Source organism: Triticum aestivum, chromosome 4A (genome assembly GCF_018294505.1).
Source record: "Triticum aestivum cultivar Chinese Spring chromosome 4A, IWGSC CS RefSeq v2.1, whole genome shotgun sequence".
NCBI classification, from domain to species: Eukaryota; Viridiplantae; Streptophyta; class Magnoliopsida; order Poales; family Poaceae; genus Triticum; species Triticum aestivum.
The window spans coordinates 486,939,979-486,953,503 of NC_057803.1; the positions used below are offsets into that span (position 1 = coordinate 486,939,979).

Genomic DNA, 13,525 nt, shown 5'->3' on the forward strand with positions numbered 1-13,525 from the left:
CATTCGGTAACCACATACAAACTTCCTTTATAACCCTAGCGTCATCGAACCTTAAGTGTGTAGACCCTACGGGTTCGGGAGACATGCAGACATGACCGAGATGTTCTCCGGTCAATAACCAACAGCGGGATCTGGATACCCATGTTGGCTCCCACATGTTCCACGTTGATCTCATCGGATGAACCACGATGTCAAGGACTCAATCAATCCCGTATACAATTCCCTTTGTCTAGCGGTATGGTACTTGCCCGAGATTCGATCGTCGGTATACCGATACCTTGTTCAATCTCGTTACCGGCAAGTCTCTTTACTCGTTCCGTAACACATCATCCCGTGATCAACCCCTTGGTCACATTGTGCACATTATGATGATGTCCTACCGAGTGGGCCCAGAGATACCTCTCCGTTTACACGGAGTGACAAAATCCCAATCTCGATTCGTGCCAACCCAACAGACACTTTCAGAGATACCCGTAGTGTACCTTTATAGCCACCCAGTTACGTTGTGACGTTTGGCACACCCAAAGCACTCCTACGGTATCCGGGAGTTGCACAATCTCATGGTCTAAGGAAATGATACTTGTCATTAGAAAAGCTTTAGCATACGAACTACATGATCTTGTGCTAGGCTTAGGATTGGGTCTTGTCCATCACATCATTCTCCTAATGATGTGATCCCGTTATCAACGACATCCAATGTCCATGGTCAGGAAACCGTAACCATCTATTGATTAACGAGCTAGTCAACTAGAGGCTTACTAGGGACATGGTGTTGTCTATGTATCCACACATGTATCTGAGTTTCCTATCAATACAATTCTAGCATGGATAATAAACGATTATCATGAACAAGGAAATATAATAATAATCAATTTATTATTGCCTCTAGGGCATATTTCCAACAGTCTCCCACTTGCACTAGAGTCAATAATCTAGTTCACATCGATATGTGATTAACACTCAAGGTCACATCCCCATGTGACTAACACCCAAGAGTTTTAGGTTTGATCATGTTGCTTGTGTGAGAGGTTTTAGTCAACGGGTCTAAACCTTTCAGATCCGTGTGTGCTTTACAAATCTCTATGTCATCTCCTAGATGCAGCTACCACGCTCTATTTGGAGCTATTCCAAATAACTGTTCTACTTGGAGCTATTCTAAATTGTTGCTCCATTATACGTATCCGGTATCTCTACTCAGAGCTATCCGGATAGGTGTTAAGCTTGCATCGACGTAACCCTTTACGACGAACTCTTTTACCACCTCCATAATTGAGAAAATTCCTTAGTCCACTAGTTACTAAGGATAACTTTGACCGCTGTCCTGTGATCCATTCTTGGATCACTCTTGTACCCCTTGACTGACTCATGGTAAAGCACACTTCAGGTGCGGTACACAGCATAGCATACTGTAGAGCCTATGTCTTAAGCATAGGGGACGACCTTCGTTCCTTTCTCTCTATTCTGCCATGGTCGAGCTTTAAGTCTTAACTTCATACCTTACAACTCAGGCAAGAACTCCTTCTTTGACTGATCCATCTTGAACACCTTCAAGATCACGTCAAGGCATGTGCTCACGTCAAGATCACGTCGGTATACCGATACCTTGTTCAATCTCGTTACCGGCAAGTCTCTTTACTCGTTCCGTAACACATCATCCCGTGATCAACCCCTTGGTCACATTGTGCACATTATGATGATGTCCTACCGAGTGGGCCCAGAGATACCTCTCCGTTTACACGGAGTGACAAAATCCCAATCTCGATTCGTGCCAACCCAACAGACACTTTCAGAGATACCCGTAGTGTACCTTTATAGCCACCCAGTTACGTTGTGACGTTTGGCACACCCAAAGCACTCCTACGGTATCCGGGAGTTGCACAATCTCATGGTCTAAGGAAATGATACTTGACATTAGAAAAGCTTTAGCATACGAACTACATGATCTTGTGCTAGGCTTAGGATTGGGTCTTGTCCATCACATCATTCTCCTAATGATGTGATCCCGTTATCAACGACATCCAATGTCCATGGTCAGGAAACCGTAACCATCTATTGATTAACGAGCTAGTCAACTAGAGGCTTACTAGGGACATGGTGTTGTCTATGTATCCACACATGTATCTGAGTTTCCTATCAATACAATTCTAGCATGGATAATAAACGATTATCATGAACAAGGAAATATAATAATAATCAATTTATTATTGCCTCTAGGGCATATTTCCAACACATTCTCCATTACTCAAGGTTTTGAACCAAGTGGTAGAGTATAGACAATACAATATAGTATAATAGCAGAGAAAAAGAAATTCAGCTCAGATGAACCGATGCAGCAATGATATAAAATAGCTACGATATGCATCAATCATACATCTTAATTCTAGTACGTTTTGCTGCGAGGAAAAATGCTACGATATAGTACGACATTTCGCTAGCAGCAAGGCTTTTGGTTGAGCAAAACTCAAATGTGGACACGATGAATATGTGTCAATGTCTTCTGGCACAATTTGTCGTAACTTAGAAGCCCTATGGCATTTCGTGAAAATATTGTTGTTCAGCGACTTGTATTTATATGGGACCATTCCCGGTCCAAGTACATTCAACGATCACGGCATTCCTTCCTCTTGGATGTGCGACTCAACATGGTTTTCGAAACTTACCAAGGTATACAAATTCGTGCAGGTGTATCAGTGTATGAATGAAAATGTCGGTGCTTTGGTTTGACTACATTCTCTTTACGGAAGTCTGGACAATATTTTGTGTTGCAAAAAAAATGACATCACAGAGAAGATGTTTATGAGAAATTTCGTTGTAGTCTTTAGTTACAGGAATTTCTTTGCAAGTTGTTGGATCTATGATCCGAATCACCGCATGTGTATTTATATGTCGAAATTACTCTAACTTTCTATATATTCATGGTTTTTATATCCAAAGAGCACACACATTTTTACTCCTCAATGTGCAGCACCATCGCACAAGACGAGGACACCCATGGCGTGTGCGCCTGTCCGTTTGATAGTACTATCTCGGTGGCAGCAGAGGCATAGGATGATAGGAGGGCCCCGGCTACAGCCAGAGACATAGGCAGCAGAGTGCAGAGCAATGGCGCGTCACGTGGGGCGCCCCGTTGTCTGAGGAAAGCCGTTGCGTTGGTCTGGCCGGCCGACACACACGCAGCGCGTACCGGGCCCGCCCTGGCAGGCGGTCCTCGGTCGGTCAGAAGACCGGCTCCGCCTGGCTCCTCACCACAGCCATGTGCAGAGGACAACGTACGGCACTGCCGCGTGCATGTGGACACACAGCAAGCAAATCATGGACTCTCAAGTTAAATTTTGTAGACTTTCATCAAATTTGTAAAAAATATGCTGACATATGCACAGTTAAAAGTTGATATGCAGAGTAAATAAAAAAAGAAAGACTAGTAGGTACGTGGATGATTAAGAGCAACTTCGAAGGGCCCAACGCGCCGACCCAAACCCAAATCACGTCCGCGTCGCGTCCGCGCCGACGCATTTGCGGCCCAAATTTGCGCCCCAAATGCGTTGGCGCGGACACCGAATGGATGCTTCGTGCGCCTTTTCGCTATCCGCCGCGTCTTCACATGGCAGCCGCCCAACTACCCGCTACCCACGCGGTCAGCTTAATTTATAACGACGGGCCCACGCGTCAGCGACGACGCTCGTCCTTTTTTAAGCCGACCGTGCGACAGGGCCGTCCTCATCCAAACTCGCCGTCCACATCTGCCATCCTTTGCTCCTTCGTTGCCGGCAAACCCTAGCCACCACAACCACATCGAGATGGGCCTCTTCTCCGGCGGCAGCGGCAGCAAGGCCAAGGGCAAGTCCCCCGCCACCTATTTCCCCTCAGAGTTCCTCCCGCCTCCGCCGTCGTCGGCGCCTCGCCGGCAGAGGCAGCGCGTGAGCGTACCAGTGCACCAGGCGGAGTGGCACTGGCAGCACCGCCAGCCTCTGTCGTATCCCGACGTGACGCTAGATCGGCCATACGACTGACATCTAGATCCAGATAGGATCCCAGTGTCAGCGGCGCCGCAGTCGGCTCGTGCTCACGCGGAGGAGGTGCGACGCCGGTGGGCGCTGCTGACGCCGGAGCAGCACCGCGAGGCCGCCTGCGTAACCGACTTCCCCAACTTAGCGAGGTGGTTTTGCCTTCGAGCAGAGGAGGCGAGGCGACGGGGCGTGCGCGAGGTCGACCGGAGGTCGCCGCCACCGGCGCTCGTCGTCTGCGAGGAGGGCCAGGCGGCCCTTGCGGCCGTCTACCGGGAGAGCGAGGAGGACTAGCGACGCAGGGCGGAGGCGAAAAAGGAGGCTCGGTACGAGATGGCAATGGCGCAGGCCCTTGACCTCTCCGCGGCGGGTGACATCGTGGTGCCGCCGGTGGCCCCACCGTCCCTTATCAAGCCGGAGCCGGAGCGGGAGCCGGAGCCGTCCCCCATCAAGCGCTACTCCTGGACGGGAGTAGTGCGCGAGTGGGTACGCGCGCCGCCGGTCTGGATGGGAGCGACGCCGGTGCAGGAGGCGGCGTACCTCGAGCACTAGCGCAAGATCAGGGTGGCCGAGGAACGCCGTGCTCGAGTGCGACCTCGAGGAGGAGCAGCGCGAGGCCGAGGAGGAGGCGCGCCAGGCCGCGGCTGCACAGGCGGCCGCACAGCCCCCCACGCCGGCACTGCCTGCGCCAACACTGCCCGACATGACGGCGCTCTGGAACACGGCGTTCTCCTGGGCCGGGCCGGCGCCGACACTCATCAACCTCACGGACCTCAAGGATGACGACGACGCCACCTAAGGCAACGCGCCGCCTCGTAATTTAGGCTGTTTTTTAATGTAAATGTGTACGCGTGGACTCTCGCCGGCCTTTGTGGTCGGCTTTAATGTTTAATTAATGTAGTTTCTTTTTTTTAATATACATGCATTTATTTTTTTTTTCGCCGTCAATATGGGTTTCAAACTAGCGTTAGACACACGTGTCAACCCAGATACAAAAACGGACATTCGTGTCCATCTGACCGACCCAAACAAACAAAACGTCCGTTTGAATTGGCCTGTTGAAGTTGCTCTAGTCAACTAGCCGCAATACGACTGGCACCCATCATCCCGGGCTGAGCCATGTGCGAACCATGCGGCCGAAGCACGTGCCGCAGCTTCTTCCACGGACACGCGCATTGGAAGAACGGCGGTACGGGAGGGGAGGGACACATGCGTACGTCCCAATCAACCAACAGATGGAGTCCAAAGTCCCTTCGCAACGGGTTTAAAATTAGAGTAAAGTCTGAAAAAAAACCTTAAACTCTTACGCCCTGTCGAAATTGAATCCTCACCTTCTAATCCCTGAAATCGGCATCCCATACTTGTCGATCCCGGTTAATATCGACCTTCAACCTGTTTGGCACACCGGGAAAAAAGCAATTCCAACTAGATTCACCTGCTACTCTCAACGACAATACTAGGTCCGCATGTCATATCCATCCCTCTCCTCTACCTCGTCCTCCCTGTCGTTCTCTCCTTTGTTGAAACGTCTGCGATAAAAAAAAGATGCAAGATGGCCAGCCAGAATTGAAGGGGCAGGGAGAGGTCTGGGAGCTTTGATCGTACTAGACACCGGAGATGGTTGCCGTCTTGTGTGGCGTCGCCTCATTGGCGCTGTGGAGTGCCTAGGCCGCCGGCCCGCGCTCAACTTCCTAGGCTTTGTCATGGCCTGCCCCAAGATCCTAACTACTGAACTGAAGCATGGTTGATCGATTGGTCAAACTTGAAGATGCACGTACGCAAGTGTAGAGAAAGCACCTGATGGATCCTTGAGGCTAGCTAGCTTTCCACGTGCAGCAAACTACTATCCTGGATGCTTGGTTGATCTGGGCTTCTGGAGTAGCACAACTCGGCGGAACACTCACGCCCCGCGGGGACACTCTGCCTAGCCTGGACGCGTGCGTACGGTACGGACGGTGATGTCCATATGGATCCCGTGTTTCCCGTGCTCCATCCACCATCGTCGTTAGCATGTCGGGCTAGCTACTGCGACGACACCAGCCACACTCGCTCGATCAAGCACCACCGCCATTGTTGTCGTCTTCCTCATTTCCTCTCCGTGAAGCTGCGCTCTGCAAGCTCTCGTGCGCTCAATCAGCTAGGTAAAGATGTTTCCCAGGGCTGCACGCCACTGGCCGGCCGGCAAGCCCCTCGTCTGCCATCGCACAACCACTCCCGGAGCTGCACACGACACCAACATCACCGAGCTGCCACGTCGTTTCATTGTGTGCGCGTGCGTCATGCGGATGCAGATTGATGGATCTGACTGTAGCTTCACCAAGTTAGTGAGAGAAGAGGATGATCCCGGTGGGGATTGCGTTTTCCTAGTGCACCAAACTAGTCTGGCATTTTGCAACGTTAGGATTGACCGGGATTGATGAGTACGGGGTACTGATTTCAGGGATTAAAAGGTAAGGGTCTGATTTCGACGGGAACTACGAGCTCGAGGTTTTATTCAGACTTTTCCCTTAAAATTAACTCCTCTGTCTCCGGTCACATGGCTCTAGAGCACAAGTCACTCCTCCCCGGGCAAACATGGTACGGCCGGTACGGGTGGCGTGGCGGGGGGTGGTGCGGTGCCGAAAGGGTACGTGACCTACCTACCGGCCGCCTGCCCAGACGCATCGGGAAAGCCCGGGCCCGATCCAGAGGCATGGAAGCTTCGCCGCCATGTGCGGGTTGCTTACTACCCATTTTCCACACGGTAGGCGGCGTACAGTCCATTCACGCGCCTGTCTTGGGATCGACTCGACGCAGCACCGACCGTCTACATGGCGGCGGTCGTTACCGGGAAAGTGGTTGCAACGAAAGTGGCGCGCTCAATCGGCTCCACCTTTTCAGCCTTGGACTGGCTGCACACTTTGATTCTTCCCGGTTCCTACGCTGCGTGAGAGCCACGGCTGGCCGGCCGGCTGGCGTCGTGGATCGTTCGTTCGTTCCTTCATTCATTCTGCTACGTACAATGGCCACTAACTAATTGCGACGCTAGACCAAATCCAGCGACCAAAATAACAGTACTGCTAACTTTCTTAAAGTCCTTTCTTTTTTCTCGCTGGATGTTAAGTTGAGAGAGAGAGAGAGAGAGAGAGAGAGAGAGAGGGGACGTGACCTTTGTGTTGCCATGTAAGTCGTGCATGCGCACCGATGGATGATAAAAGATGAGAAGGACCTCTCCCTCCTCCTTGCTCATGGCCGTCGACTTCGCAGAGAAAAGGAAACGACCGATGGCGAATGCGCGTCAACCAACAGCCAGAAAGGCAGGATAATACAAGCATCTACTACCGCTAGTCTCTCCACTGTAGCAATCACCTTTCACTAACCTGCTAGGTAACGCGACCCGTTTGACCCAGACTTCACCTTACCTTCCTACTACAGACAGGCCACAAAACTCAGAACAGAAACAAGATATACTACAGTAACGCGAAAAGGGACCACGTAAAACCATGGCCATGCTAGTACCACAATCAATTCCATTGCGCATCATGTTTTTGTAGTGCTAGGAGAAAAGAAAAAGGAGAGCTGGAAAGAAGTTGTGCACGGACAGATGCAAATCTTATGGCCCCCATTGAGACAGGAGATAAGATGATCCTCCCAACCACCCCCCTATACAATCCTATCAGGGTAGCACCGTCGAAACCCTCCGTGATCGTCCGTCGTCCCTTGCTAAAGCCATACTAATCCGACACGAGCAAATCTTCGGAACAGGGGAGCAGGAGACCCGGGACCCCGCCCGCGAGTAGGCAGATTCTAATGAACCACCCCCACATTACATTACATTAGGTCAGGCATCCTCCTCTTCTCTCCAGTCCACTTCACTTCACAATAGACCACCCAACAACCAACCGAGGTCGGCATTGCCCTCCATATCCTGTCACTTGCGTTGCGTACATTCCCACCACCACCACAATCCAAAGCAAAGCTGAGCTAATGGAAGTCGACCACTTGGGAAGAAATTAAAGCATGCCTAGTGCAAGTGCAATGATGATCGACCATCCAATTAATAATAATAACATTTAACTAAACACGGTGGATCCTTAAACAAAACGGAAACCTAAAGACGATAGAGATGCGGTGTGGCCCTGGTAATGCCTAGGGAAAATTTTGCTTTTGCCACTCTATATTTTACAGATTCGACTTATGCCACTGTTTATTTTGACATTTCGCTTTCGTCACTCTTAATTTTTTGAAAATTATCATAATTTCCATTCCATGGCAAAAGCAAAATAATTTTATTTCACATTTGACACTCTTAAATTTTGACAACGTATCACAATTACCTCTCTAATTTTTTTGCTTTTGCCATGGGATGGCAACTATGATAATTGTGGAAAACTAAGAGTGGCAAAAGTGAAATGTTAAAATCTTGAGTGGCATAAGATTTTTTTTTTGAGCTCGGCACAAGAAAAATTGGCAAAAGCTAGAGTGGCAAAAATAAAATTTTCCCTAACGCTTAGGGTGATGAGTGGCGCCCCGCATAGGCCTGCTAGAGTGCGCAGTTAGCACAGATTAAGCTAACACCACTACAGGCCAGAACTAGATTTGTCTAATCTTGAATACGAAACGGGCCGCTGCCTAACAAGCATTTCATTGTTGTAGAGTACATAATTAGATCTTGTTTGAGTTATTCCTTTAAGGGAAAGAGGGAAAAGGCAGATTCAAAATCTTTTTTTCTTTCGAGTTTCCCAAACACAAAATACCTCCTTGTATTCACACTCTCGAATGAGAGTGGAGTAATAAGCTTATATATAAAGACACGTGAAGTAAAATAAATCAGGGACACTATCTTGTGAACATGCTTGGCAGCCCACGAGACCTACATGGAAGATGATGACTCGTACCAGGTTGTATGGATTTGTAATGTTGACTGGCTTCTCATAATTATTGGATGGATCTTCAGTAATGCCAAAGATACTTTCATATAGAATACCCAACAAGCATCGTGCAACAAACAGAGCAGAAAGGCATGCCTCGAGCCAAACCATTTCAGGCGCTGTCTTTAACGCCTAACAATGATTAACAACGACACTCAGCAAAAGGAAAAAGTAGGGCTGGAGACGCGGCTATCCACCAACCATGGTTAACAGGGGTGAACACACTGCTTGGAATTGGAGTTACAACTCATGGAGATTACACAAACTCCATCTGAAGCTATAGAGAATTTGCATGCTTGCATTTTGGTTATGCCCATACTATTAACAACAAAATTGCTACGCCGATGGTTCACCTACGCTAAAACACAAAACAGTACTACCTCCGTCCCGGTGTATAAGTCATTCGCGTAGTTCTAGGTCGATAATTTAACTATCTAAATATGTATTATATGTGACAAAAAATATATATTTAGAAACTACATCCGTGTGGAAATCTAGTGGTATACTTTTCATGACATATAACACATATTTAATTCCTCAAATCGATGACCTAGAACTACGCAAATGACTTATACACCCGGACGGAGGGAGTAGTACAGTACCAACCTATCAAAGAATTGTCTAGCCCTTACAAGAAACTGGCTTCTGCATCTAACTAAACAGCTGTATTCAGGAACAGACCTAATTTCCCTTTTAAAAAGGTGGACACCAACTTCCTGTTAAATTCAGATGGTGACAGGGTGTGTCCTTGCGGGCATGTTATCGATCCAAGCAGGTTTTGCAAATTAATCCAGCTCTACGAGGGAAATCAGGAAGCATTGGTTGCCTACCAATTTAAAACCCATACAAGTTCAATCCGCAGGTAGGCTGATTTTCACAAAAGAACGCCAGACCTTCAACTCGGCAGATTAACAGCGGTGTGTACCACAACACAACGCTCAGCAATCATTTCCCTACATACAATCTGGATTCCATCCATGCAGAAAACACTGCCTTGAGTTACTGTCACTCAAGACTTCAATGCAGAAGCAAGCAGGAAAGTTTGTTTGGACCAGATGAACTGAAATGGTTACACAGCTAGTCTACAACAACATGCTCTGGAAGCTCATTGGACCATATTATGATCCGCCATGTTAGACAGACAATAGATCTGTAGCCAAAGGGGCTAAAACTGAGCAGCCCATCTCACTCAACAGCAACTCTCATGTCAGCAATAAAACGTAATTTTCTGGCATTTTTTTTCTATCTAAACTATAAATGCAAACAGAGATCCTAGACATACAGAACTTCAAATATACGCACAATAAGTGATTAGAGCCTGTTTCAAGCGCAAGTACATTAAAGTATGATATGAAGCCCCCCCCTAAGGATCCATACATGATTGAGGTTCTCACTTGGGGGAAATTAGCAACCAGGGATAATCATTCTTGCCAAGCATTTCCCAAATGCACACTCGGTATATTCAATGTCCACCCATCTTGAAGCTATGATATAATAGGTGAAAATGACACATACTATCAATTAAGCATCATTTCAGACTCTTCCTGGTCACAGATTCTATGGGCAGGCAGGTAAACTGAAGTTACCCAGCTATTACTCATGAATCGGTGTCTGGCCAGCGTCTTATAAGATCAGCTAACTTCTCGTACCTATTGAAGATGGTCCCTTAGATCAACATCTGGAGTAGTTACAGCCGTGAACAATCCTGATAAGTGATAAGAGCCAACTGTTAACTATGATATATGCCTTAGCAGTACACAATAAATGATGTGCAATCAAGTACAAATACTAGATGACAAGATCTACTTCGATTATACTACAAGGCAGTATGAACTAACAATCTTATTTTTAACATCGGTAGACAGCTACACAGTCTAGGGTTTACAGTAGTGTAACAACATTCAGAAGACAAAATGAACTATGACAAAGCTGACGATAAGCAAGTGTGGTAGCGACATATTCAAAGTAGAAAACAGAACTAGACAAAAAAAGGTAATGCGCTGTGCCCCTCTAGGCAGCTGGAGTACAATAATAAGATGCTAATGGCAACATGCAGAAGAAGAACAATGTGAATAGAGTTTTTTTCAAGCAAACAAACAGGAAAAAAACAAAACAAAAATGTGTCTACTATTACAATATAGCGCCCCAACTATAATTGATGGGGTTCCCTAATAGCAGTAAACATATATATTAAAGAATGTAGTCTAGTGGCCATGCAATCATTTCCAGGAAGATGCAGAAATGCAAACATTTGGAATCTTTTTTGTAGATCTGCAACATTATGACACCAACTCACAGCTAAAACTATACAGTATGTAAGGCCCTTGTGGACAACTACCATGATCTCACAGGTCATCATAGTGTGAAGACAAATGATCTGGCGATATTTAAAAGTTATTACATGTGAAATTAGCCACACAGAAAAACTCCAAGAAAATTTTAATATACAGACCACCAAGGCACAATTTGAACATATTCCCCATATACCAACAATGGTAACAGAGGTCAACTTTGTAGCCAGATTATACTCGTTCCCTTGTATGACTACAAAAGTTTAAGTGAAGCTCATGCAACTACGGCATAAGGCCAATTCTTTCTTCGGTACCAATTTTAGCGCCACAAGAAATCCACTTGTATTTCGCAATGTACACAAGAACTTGAACACATTCATCTCCACAAGCATATGACTAGAGTGAGAGCTGTCAATAAATAAGTCAGATCCAAGACTCTGCCCCATGCCTCCCATTGTTTTCCAGATTTCGGATGATGTGGTGTGTGTTAATACAAGAGTTGAACTAAGGATGCAACCCTCAAACATATCATTTGATACATTTCAATTCAGTCTACCACTATGGGGCACTCCAAACATCAGTCCATGAAGCTACATGTCAGTGTACAGGTTTACATATGAAAATATAAAGTTCATAGCAAGTACTAAGCTTAATCACAGGTATAGTACAGACAATTCACACTTCTCGCCTAAGATTCATCTTCATGTAGGAGAGTGGACGATTTGCCCACGGGGGCATCTGCACCCGGGTTCATCCATGCACTTCTCCTTCATGTAGTTCTATCTCTGGTTTGCAGCATTCAAAAGTTCACTGCTACTGATATAACCAATCCCATATGCGGAATTTCAACAAAAAAACACTTGCGAACTTTACTTTGGTAAATCTAGGTCTCAAACAACTAGAAGCCATCCTTTTTTTTAATGCATGTACATCTTCTAGGACCTAAACTATAGCTAGAGCTAAAATCTAACATGAGACAGTAGAGGTTATATTCTGTCAAGTTTATACCCATCTGGACCTAAGTTTCTCAGTCATTTTAGAGACAACAACATTTGTTGTCTCTAAAATGACTGAGAAACTTAGATCCAGATGGGTATTTTAGAGACAAGAAAACCAAATGGAGTGGATGTTGGTCCACAAACCAGCTCATACGGGGATGGATTGTATTATTTTCAATAATAGATAATCTCCTTCTCTTGAAACATGAAAGGATGATAGTGGATTATTAACTGGTAGTCTTCTTTGTTTTGCTTATATATCCTCATAAAAATTTACAAAAAAGGAAACTAATAAATAATATAATTATCATTTGCAGTTTGCCAGATTTCCTAGTGCCGAACTTTGGATATTATTAGTAGCTGAAGGTTATGTGCGACTCCTGCATCAGTTGGACTGTTTACTATTTTTTGGATGTTCTATTAAAAGTGTGTTCTCTCACTCCCGTTGACAATTCACTTCAACACTATAGTAAGACTTGCACACAGCCACACTCCTTCAAGTTGACCATTTTGACCCATCTCTCCATCTGGCAATCAAATTCAAGGCTGCAGCAAACGACCATATTTTCAAGCTCGCAAATCACCACATCAGGAAAGAATATACGGACATAAACACCTTGCCACTCTTACAATCCATACAATTTTTTTACAACATGGAACTCTGGATGTAAATTGAAGGCATAACCACAAAAGGTACTGGAATCATGTCAGCTAACCTTCACAAGACGACTTGGCAGCGGCGTGCCGGGCCATCAAATTTTGCGTCGGTGGCGTTCTTCCCACGGAATGTGACGGGCACTCCATCGCACAGCACCCTCATGGCCCTCCGGCGGGTGCGCCAGCCCCCTCTATCGAAGACGGCGATGGCCGCGAGCCTCACCTGGACCTCCATGGTGCCCCCGTTGCCGCTCTTGAGCGCAGCGGCCTCGTCGGGCCCGACGTATGTCCCGTCGACGTCGAGGCGGAAGGCGAGCGTGGTGGAGTTCCGGGGCCCCTGCGCGAAGGGCGCGAGGGAGGTGACGGCGATGGGGGAGGAGGGGGCGAGGTCGACGTAGGCGACGAGGGAGGAGTAGGAGATGGTGAGCTTGGAGTTGGGATTGTCGGCGAGGAGGGAGGCGTCGAAGGCGGCGGAGAGGGAGGAGTTGGCCGGGGAGTAGGCGACGCGGGAGAGCGTGAGGGCGGAGAGGGAGAAGGCGGGCGCGCGCGGGCGGAGGAGGAGCCAGACGATGAAGGTGCCGGCGCCGAGGAGGAGGAAGGCGGCGACGACGAGCGCGAGGAGGCGGCGCAGGCAGGTGGGCGGCGGCGGCGGGGCCGCCTGGTAG

The 13,525-nt window shown here is 47.4% G+C and overlaps 1 protein-coding gene across 1 annotated transcript in view; it reads right to left on the minus strand.

Moving 5' to 3' along the window:
* Positions 1–10,201: 10,201 nt before the first annotated feature.
* The window catches only part of LOC123086519 (NDR1/HIN1-like protein 10), a gene marked incomplete in the record, with an annotated part of 4,231 nt that continues 907 nt past the window's right edge, over positions 10,202–13,525 (minus strand). Inside the window, 2 exon segments of the mRNA XM_044508279.1 lie at positions 10,202–10,619; positions 12,920–13,525. Coding sequence (XP_044364214.1) covers positions 12,922–13,525 — 604 coding nt within the window.